The sequence below is a fragment of the Poeciliopsis prolifica genome, unplaced genomic scaffold (assembly GCF_027474105.1).
Source record: "Poeciliopsis prolifica strain line A6 unplaced genomic scaffold, Auburn_PproV2 SCAFFOLD002, whole genome shotgun sequence".
NCBI classification, from domain to species: domain Eukaryota; kingdom Metazoa; phylum Chordata; class Actinopteri; order Cyprinodontiformes; family Poeciliidae; genus Poeciliopsis; species Poeciliopsis prolifica.
The window spans coordinates 15944175-15954030 of record NW_026562377.1 but is presented as its reverse complement, the minus strand read 5'-3'; the positions used below and the strand labels follow the sequence as shown (position 1 = coordinate 15954030).

Here is a 9856-nt window from a genome sequence, read left to right as displayed (position 1 = left end):
ACCTGTAGAAAAAAATACCCTAAACTCCTTTTCTTCAACCTTTTTCTTAATCAAAAAGAGTGTCATCCTGTTGATCGTCATTTTGTATTGTATAACAAAAATACATGATATAATATGAATTAAATTTAGTTAAATTGCAAAATAACAGATTGTTTCATCATGCAAAATAGATTTTGGATTTAAAATTCAGTTAATTTTAGTACTATGCATACTTTTGTTGGTGTGGGTCATTTCTGACACATCGGACAAGGGAAGTAAACAGAATGTTAGGATCGCACACAGGTCAAGGTGAAACTGTCTCAGGAGCATGCAGAGCTCCTTTAATAAGCTAATTTTGAGCAGGGAGACATTTGACCCTTGAGGAATGCTGTTTGAGACCCCTAGCTTCGGAGACCATAGGTCCGCAACAGAACCTGCAGGGGTCTTTTGACCTTCTCTTAATGACTTTGGTTAAAAATGATAAAGAAAAAAATGTAAACAAATAGAAAACAAATGTATTTTAATTAAGTAATTGCATGAATTTCAAACAATACAAAAAGTGCCACAAATATATATTTTAGACCTGCTTATCTTAGGCTGAGAACTATATTTCTTTACAAAATTTTTCCACAAATGTCAACAGGAGAAAAAAATATATTTGTCCACTTTTTTGCAAAAGTGTATTTTTTATTTTAAAAACTTAAAGTAAATGGAATGGAGTCATTTGCCGCACTACATGAGTTTTATTTAGGGTAGAAGAAGACTGTCTCGACTTTATTGCGCATGCGCATTGACGTCATCTCGGCTTCAGTCGTTCGCCATTTTCCTGTGGGTTTTTGCAAGTCCGCGGCTCTCATTTGTGAGGCGGCGCTAAAAAAAAACAAAACAAAAAACACACACACGTTTCTTTCGAGGACTGTTTAAAGGGTTTGCAAATATTTTCGGGCAGAACTATGGCAAATCCGTTTGGTGACGTGGATATGCCGGAGGGCGCAGAGGTCCGCAAGCTGTCTGAGCTGCGAGTCATCGACCTAAAGGCCGAGCTCAAGAAACGAAACCTCGACACAACTGGCGTGAAGAGCGTGCTGTCGGAGCGCCTCAAAAGGGTACGCTCCTGTCCCGTTCAGCGAAACTAGCGCCGTGTTAGGAAGGCAGCGTTCTACAAAACGCGCTCGTATTTCTGTTGAGCTTTGCAAGCGCATTTTTCGAAGCTCAGTCTTAACGGAAGGCTATCACCGCTAGCTTGCCGGGCTAACTGATCTCGACAGTCTGCAAATGTGTTCTCACTATTGATCTGTTTTTACTTTATTATTCGCAAACAGGCAATTGAGGAAGAAGGCGGGGATCCAGATCAGATTGTCGTCGTTCCGGACTCGAACCCTAAAAAGTCCATACCCAAGCGAACCGCCAAAGGTAAGACAGCTGCTGGAAGCGCAGCTAGCCAACGTCTACCTCATTCAAATGGTTGGATCAATCAGGCCTGCAGCTGCTGATTCACTGAGGGAATATTAGCTGTCAACCACCCTACACACTTGGTATTTTGTCTGGTAGATATGAAGAGTGTTAAAAATTGTTCCAATAACCCAGATTTTTACCCTGTTCTAAAATGCAATGTAGTCTTAGAATTTGCAGATAGTGTTTTGTTTTATTTTGTTTTATTGTACTGTACCACCTTCTCATGTCTGCATGAAAAAACAAATTTCTTCCCCAGATTCCCGGCAAGACGAAGAAGCAGAAGAAGTTCCTTTGGAGGAGGATTCACATGATGGACAAGTAAGTTTATTTTTGAAAAGTAATTGTTTTTTAAAATGCTGCTCCAATTGCAGAAATAGTGTGATTGATTTTTATATGTCCTTTTCAGGAAGACTTTCTGGACCACGAGAACATGCAGGACGACCACGAGAACATGCAGGACATGGACATCCTGGACATGAACGTTCTGGATGAGACCGAGAATGAAAGCGGGATGCCCGCTGGGGACCCTATTGACGATGAAGGAAATTTTGACAGAGACGACGACGCGTTGCTGGAGGATGAAAACGACTTCACCGAGCTTGGGTCAGGGCAAGAGTCTCAAGGTCCAGAGGTAAGAGGATACGATTGTCAGCTTAATTTGCAAAGATTTTTAATCGGAATTGCTCAGATTTTGCTTCTCATTTAACAGTTTGGCTGGGGCGACATGTTTAAAGGGGATGAAGATCTAGTAAATTAAGTTAGAAGCTTGAGATCTGCCACTGTAGTATTGCAACTGTGTGGATAATTGTGCAGGAAAGAGAACTGAATGTGGAAGACTGTTTGTTTTCAGGCTGTTCTTTATTCAATTTCTTTTTCAATAAAAATCAAAATTTCTTGAAAGCAAGAAGAATTTTATTGTTAATTATATTCACACAGCTTTCTCTGGTTTTCACTGACCACATCAGAAGTAATAAAACTTTGTCCAGTGTAGATGGTAAAGAACGCAAGGAAACATTTTTTGTGTGTGTACTGAAAAACATTTCCAGAGTATCATACCAACCTCTGGAAAAATGTAATGCGTTTAATATAGGAAAGGATTCAAAATGTTGAAGAATCTGGTTTAAAGTCCATCTGAAAGTTCTGAAAAGATGTTAAAGTCATCACCGCCTCATCAGTCTGTTTTGTTTTCTTTCAGAATCCAGATGACGGCGCTGAAGAAGGACTGACAGGTACTGTAGCAGAAGGTCTACCAAGGGATCTTTTTAGTGTCAAGTTTGGATTTGCAAACAGTTTAGTTACAACCAGAAGGAGAGACTGGAAGCCCAAAGGAAATTGCTGATTTTGTGCCAGAGGTTTGTTGACCTATTGAAATAAAAATCAACACTGCTTGAAAAGGACAGATCATTTGGTTTGATTTGTTCAAACAGTTGTTTTTAACAATCTTATGCACTTGGTCAGCAATTGCATTTTCCTTATGGTCAGGGCCGACTGAGCCATTGCTTGTAGTGTTTATAGGTTTGCCACATGAAGACTAAGATGAAGAAGACCCCATAAGATTTGTGTGATTCATGAATGATCTGGACGAAACGCCTCAAGTTGAGCTGACGTTCTGTCGAAAAAAAAACGTGGATCCCTGGATGCGCCTTGCTGGAAGAAGATGGATCTGCAGCGAGCTTTGGCTGCTGCTGCACAGCTGGTTTTGTGGCTCTTATCAGCGCTGAAAGCGATCTGTGTGTTTTGGATCAGGTGACTAGTGCGAGGAGGTTCTCCTCGAGAGACGAACCAAGGTGCTTGCCGCACCTTAGTTGATTGGTTGTTCTGCAGCCTTTGGGGTCTCTTCCAGTCTCTTTGTTAGGGTCTTCTTCTTCGTTTTAATACTTCATTTTAAGAGCACAGCCAGGTGGCCATGAGTTTCGTAATCCAGGCCTTGCCAGTTCCTCGTTAAGCATTGATGTGTTTCAGAAGTGATTAAACTCTGTGCCATTCTATTCCTGTTAAATCCGTAGAAAATAACAAAGTAGCCGGGTCTTGTTTATCAGAGCCTCTAAAAGAAGACCAGGACCAGAGCCCCGAAGAAGAGCTAGCTGCCGGAGGGGAAGACGGCGTGTCCAACGCTGGTGCCAAGTCCAGCAGCGCTGCATCTGGAGATGGGGATGACGCCAAAGAGACCGGGGATGTGAATACTGTCCCAGAAGAGACACTTGACTCTGAAAACAAAAGCTCACAGGCTGTTAGTGTAAGCGAACAGGGCAGCTCGGGTGAATCTGTTGATTCAGAAAAGGGGTCTAAGAAGGGTGAGGAGGACGAGAAGACTGTGGATAAGGCTGCCGTGGATTCAACCTCAGCACTGAAAGAGTCCTCTTCAGTAGAGGGCGATGATCAGAACAAGAGGTTTGTTGCTTTCTGTCTACTAGAAACCAAAATGGCTGTCTCTGTTGCATTGGCCCTTTTGTGATTTCAAAAATTTGGATGCTCTTTGGAGGTAAAAAAAAATTCCTGCGGAGTTGAGATGATTTTGTCATTCCCTGCACTCACCTGTCCCGCTTTACTATTTTATGAGTAATGATTGTGAGAGTGGATTGCCATTTATTCACCGTTAAATCACTTTACTGAAACATGAACGCTTTATAACAAAAGTGTAAATATGTCAGGAGTTCCGGTGTGCTCTGTTATTTTTGTTTGTTCACATTTTTTTCCTTTCTTTCCAGTTCTGAAGAAAAAGACGCCAAGACGGAGACAAAGGATGAAAAAGGTAAAGGATTTTTTCCCTCTCTCTGTCATTCAAGCCTTTAGTGTATATAAGCTCACTTATCTTTTATCTGTTGTTGCAGCGAGCACTAGCAGAAATCTGTGGGTTAGTGGTCTGTCTTCCACCAGCAGAGCGACTGATCTGAAGGCCCTGTTCAGCAAACATGGCAAGGTGAGTGTAGCAATGCAAAGACATGCTAAATTATTTCGGGGCCAAAAACTAGGGATATAATTGATAAAAAGTTAATTTAACGGATGAATTCACTTCCTTCCCTTTGAGCAGTGTGTTACACATTGAATGAGGAATCTGGAGAATTCTGCATATTTTTAGACTTCTCTAAATTAAAAAGGGAGAAAGGTGAAAAATAGATTAATCCTTGAAACCAACGTTAATTCATCAGCTTTCAGCAACAGAACCAACACAATTGAACAGGAAAAAAATGTTGCACTTAACCAGATTTTAGCACTCATGGAATCAGCTCTTGTCTTTCCTCTTATGGTCACCACCAACTTTTAGTATTTTATTTTTGTGCTCCAACAGGGGTTTGGTCTGCGTAAGGCAGGGTGCTCACCAGGCTACAAGGTTAATTATGTCTCCTGATACAGGCTTTGTGGATGTCTATGGGCGCCATCACATCAGAATCAAGTGACTAAAAATAGAAAATCTTTCCTTAGTAGATTTATTTGTTGAGGCTACTAAAGCTTCAGTGGGTGTGAAGAAAAACTAAACACCGAAATCTTGCAATGGATTCTGAAATGACTCTTCAGTCTGCCTGAGGCAGTCAGGTGAGTGTTGTTCTGCTTGAGGCTCAGAACTTAACACTTTGGAAAAAATGTGCTTCTGGGAGAGGAGTCATCCCTGCAGACTGTTTGACCAATCAGAACTAGACCGGGTTGTAAAGTGAGAGCTGCCATATTAAACAATGAAAGATAAAAGTATTTCCCCATTTCTCAGAGTCTCAGACTTCTTTGTTCTGAAATGTTTAGTTGAATCACTTCAGCCAATGATACCCATCTCATGAAAGATGGGTATAATTTTTAAACGTGTTCCCATTCTGTCTAACGGGTAAAAATCTAATGTTTTACACATTAAACAGATGTTGGGTATTATGAATTATTTTATAGCTCTCTGGATTTCTGAATCAATATTACTATATAAACATGAAAGTCCATCAACAAAACATTTTAAGGGTAACAACCAGTAAAGTTTATACTACACTTGAATTTTGTGTCTTCTTCATCAGTTGAAATGTAACTAAACTAAAACTTGTAATTATTTGTTGTTGGCCGTATTATCTTCCCTGCAGGTTGTTGGTGTAAAGGTGGTGACCAACGCAAAGAGCCCGGGCGCTCGGTGCTTTGGCTTCGTCACCATGTCTACCTCAGAGGAGGCCACCATCTGCATCAGTCACCTTCACAGGACCGAGCTGCATGGCAAGATGATCTTTGTGGAGCGGGTAAGAAAACAAATGTCAATAGGACACAAATGTGTCCTATTGACAACTTCTCAACAAAAGGTTTAAAAAAGCCGATGAGTGTTTCAAGTATTGTCCTTCAACTTCATGGATGATATCCAGAAACAGGCTGTACCTGTCTACCTGTAAACATCTATAAAATGTTTACACCAACCCCTCACATGGGGATAACGTCGCATATTAAATATACGGCATTATCTTGCATATTAGATGTTGTATTAGATGTCGTCTCTATTAGATGTTGTATTGTGAAGGCTCATATTCCCCAAGGAAGTTTCCCTCTTCTCATATGTTGCTGGGAACTCTATGAATATTCACTATTTGACTCTATGTTTTAATCAGAGTATTTATGCTTTTAGGTCAAATCAGTAGAAAGTATTCTCAAGCAAACAAAAGACTTCTTTAAGAACTTACATGTTCCCATTTTAGGCTAAAAATGAGCCTGCCGGAAAAAAGCCGGTTGACAAGACTGCCAGCGACAGGAGACCCTCGACTGACTCCAAGTAAGAATACAAAATTCATTTGGATGGTTGTTTAAAGCATGCTTTACCAATCATTTATCTTGTAAAAAATTAAGAATGAGTGACAGAAAGCTGAAGTCAAGCATGAGGTTGATGCTGACAATGATTTTATTTATTTGTCGAGGTCTGAGAAGGATGATAAAACGGAAGGAGAAGGCAAAGATGATAAAGGTGATTTTGTTTTTTTTTCAAACTTCAATACAAATGAATCAAATTTAAATAAAGTCGCTTAGCAACTAAAGTTTTGTGTTTTTATTTACAGATCAAAATGAGAGGACTGTAGTGATGGACAAGTCTAAGGGAGAGCCTGTTGTCAGTGTCAAGGCTAAAAGCAAAAGCAGGGAGAGGGTAAGAAAACGATCCCTCAGCTGCTTCACTTTGAAAGATATTTGAACTCTGCATCTTTTTTTCCTCTGCCATTTTGAAAACATCTATTATGAAATTCTTGGTGTACAGATGAGGACTTTTCATTTTTAGCGCTTCTCATGTTGCTTTTTTTTTGTTTTAGAGCTCCAAGAGTCGGAGTCGTGCCTCTTCCAGCAAAGAGAGAAGAGACATCCTGACGTTTGCCCAGATCAAGGCGCAGAGAAAGAGGGAGAAACAGAGGCAGCGAGAGAGAGAGATGAGGGAGGCTGAACGATTCAGATTCAAGTAAGGATAAGTAAAAAAAAGAAAATCAAATAAGAGCTTTATTTAGCTTGAACATCTTTGATACAAGGTTAAACTTATTTCCATTTTATCTCCAGTGATCGCAATCGTGAAAACCCGTCAGAGCGTGAGCGAATCCGAATGTTCAGAGAAAGAGAGGAAAGGATGATGAACAACCGGCGCTGGCTGGAGGTCCGATAAGAGTAACAATTTAGCAAAATGTCCTTGCATCTTAGTCGTACTTCACCTCATAATGAAATCCTAAAAACCCGTTTGTTGATGGGGGATGTCAGGTGGAGAAGCAGCGGCTGGAGGCAGACCGGATGGAGCGCCAGTTCCTGGAGCGGGAAAGAATGCGGATCGAGTACGAGCGGCGGCGCGAGCAGGAGAGGATAATGAGGGAGCGCGAGGAGCTGAGGAGGCAGCAGGAGCAGCTGCGCTTTGAGCAGGACAGGCGGCCTGTGAAGAGGCCGTATGACATGGACAGGTAGGCGGCACAGTGAGCATCCAGAGCTGTGTTTACATGCTGGTATGCATCTCACAGTAGTCGCTTCTTTTTTCCAGAAAAGACGACTGGCCTGACAAGCGCATGGCTATGGATGACCGTTTCGGCCGCTCAGACTTCGGTCGCCAAGATCGCTATCAGGACTTCGACCACAGAGACCGTGGCCGTTTCCAAGACGACGGACAGGTGAGATGACTCAGCTTCTCATTTGCAGTTTGACACTTTTAAAACCAGGAGGAAACGAGGCTCAGAGTCTGATCACTGATCTGAATCTTTAAGCTCACAGCAGTGCTGTGAAGACTTAACTAGAAAACAAACAGCTTTCTTTAAAACCATTTGGTTTGAAGAAACACAAAGGGAGCATCAAGGCAATATCTTGTGTGTCTTGTGTAGCACTTCTCAGACAGACACGGCAGAGATTCGTGGGGCGGAGGCTACGACAAACGCATGAACCCAAGGTGAGCAGCACTCAGACCTGCCTGGCACCAGCTTCTGGTCGAGCTCCGATCTGATGTTCACCATGTCAGTTCTGTCTTTCTTTCAGGGACGGTGGCCGCGACTGGGACTCTGGCCGAAAGATGGATGGAGACAGACCGTGGCAAGGTAGCAGCTGGTGAACTTGTATATCTCGCATTCCCTGAAACTGAACATGACGTAAAATAAGTGGCAGCATTTTCAATAACTTGAAAACTTAAAACAACAACAACAAAAAAAAGAAACAACCCGTTTCATCCATGTTAATTCAGTTGCAGCTCTTCGTGGATGCAGTTAAGCTACAATTGGTTGTTCTAGCACATGAAGACACACATTGTGGTTTTGACTGTATATTCAGTCATTGTCCTGCTGGAAATTAAAAACTTCAATCTCTTGCAGCCTCTCTTAGATTCTCCTTATGTATTTAGCTCAGTCCATTGGTCTCTGACCAGCGTCTATGTTCATGCAAAGGAAAAGCAAATCCCACTGCATGATTTTGTCAATTAAATATTACTGTTCATTTTTTTTCTGCATCCAGCAGGTTTTTACTCTTCTGCAGTTTAATTTGTCAGTATAGAAGTGGTTACATAGTTAATATATTTGTAACTGTAACTAAATGAACTATGTATGTTACACAGGGCTTTTAATCTATTTACCTACAGGCAGTGGAGTAATGTAACAAAAGTATGTTAGTTTCTGTTCTTGCATAACAAAGTGAAAAATGGTGAAGGGTGTGAATACTTCCACTGGTTATGGTAGTTGTACCATGTCGGACCAACACGTCTGATCGATGTTTACTCTCCTGAATTCAGGTAGAGATGGTGGCATTCCAGGCCAGAGCCACATGCCACGTGGAGGAATGACAGGGTGAGCAGATCATGAGCTTTTACTCCATATATTAAACTTCGTCTGCAGCCCAGAGGCTTAAAAGTTGCCAGCACGTAGTCACGTGTGGGTGGGTGTGTGTCTCGTGTGTTGCAGTCGTGGAGGCTACATGAACACAGGAACGTCTCAGTCTCTATCGGGAGCTCTGAACAGACAGAACCAGATGATGCAGGGCGGCGGCATCCAGGGAGGAGCTTTCGGTCGACGCTACTGATGTTGTACAGTTTTTGAATGGTCACAACATTGTTTTTGTTTTTTGTTTTTTTCTTTTTTGCCATAAACCTTAACGATTTTTCCTGGTAGGTTTGCCTTGTTTTAATTGTTAGTGGTCTTCTGCTCTGTACTTGCCAGTTGTACAAATTGACCATTTTTATTGTGCATCCACCCCGACTAATAAATTCAGATGTTTATAACACCTGGGTTCATGGACCTAACCTCAGCACCTGTGTCCTCCCTGTTTTTATATGTTCAAAGTTTTATTATTTTTAATCAATAGAAGTTTCTCTTTATGAAAAAAGGAGCTTTTTATTTTGCATCTAGGAAATACAGGTTTTTATGAGGAATTTTAAGTGTCACAATTCATTAAATTGTATTTGTTAGCTTTTTCCACCGTTTGCAAGTGGAATTTATGCTGAATTATGAATCAAAATGTTCAATCAAGATTGTCTTGACTTTGTAATGCTTGGGTATTACTGTCTCTCATTGAAGATTGTTTTAACGTCGAATCGGCTCAGAAAAGCTGATGTTAAATTTACGGGGTGAGAAAATAAAAACATTTTCATCATTTTAGTAGTGCTTGTCTTGAAAATGAAATTCTCCCAGGTTTGGATGAGACAACAATAATGTTTCTCATCTGCTCAGTGGCTCAGATGAGAAACATTGTCCTGGGTTCGATTCTTGTCCTGAGACATTTCCAGCATGTTTTTCCTTCTGTGGATGGTGATTTTTGAAAAACCATTTGTTTAATAGTACTTGATTCCAAATCCTCACTTTAGTCTCCAACTCTCAGCCTGCTCTCTGTTTACATGTTGCTCTTTGTGCTCATGCAAGAAAATGCTTTTTAATTTAAATTTTTTTTTTAAATTTGAATATTTAAAATATACATATATTTTCAGGGGTTTTTTTCTTACATATTTAAACAAGTAAGACTCGGACCTAGGTTTTAT

General features: G+C 40.9%; 1 protein-coding gene across 1 annotated transcript; it reads left to right on the top strand.

Annotated features, from left to right (window-relative positions):
* The first annotated feature begins 777 nt into the window (after window positions 1-777).
* Window positions 778-9474, top strand: safb (scaffold attachment factor B). The gene is made up of 20 exons (XM_055054916.1): window positions 778-1085; window positions 1302-1392; window positions 1691-1752; window positions 1841-2065; window positions 2630-2663; window positions 3474-3825; window positions 4143-4186; window positions 4266-4354; window positions 5490-5639; window positions 6087-6160; window positions 6303-6349; window positions 6441-6526; window positions 6687-6829; window positions 6925-7018; window positions 7120-7313; window positions 7391-7517; window positions 7725-7789; window positions 7876-7934; window positions 8618-8672; window positions 8787-9474. The coding sequence occupies exons 1-20, from the start codon at window positions 933-935 to the stop codon at window positions 8902-8904; spliced, it is 2262 nt and encodes a 753-aa protein (XP_054910891.1). The 5' UTR covers window positions 778-932; the 3' UTR covers window positions 8905-9474.
* Window positions 9475-9856: the final 382 nt, after the last annotated feature.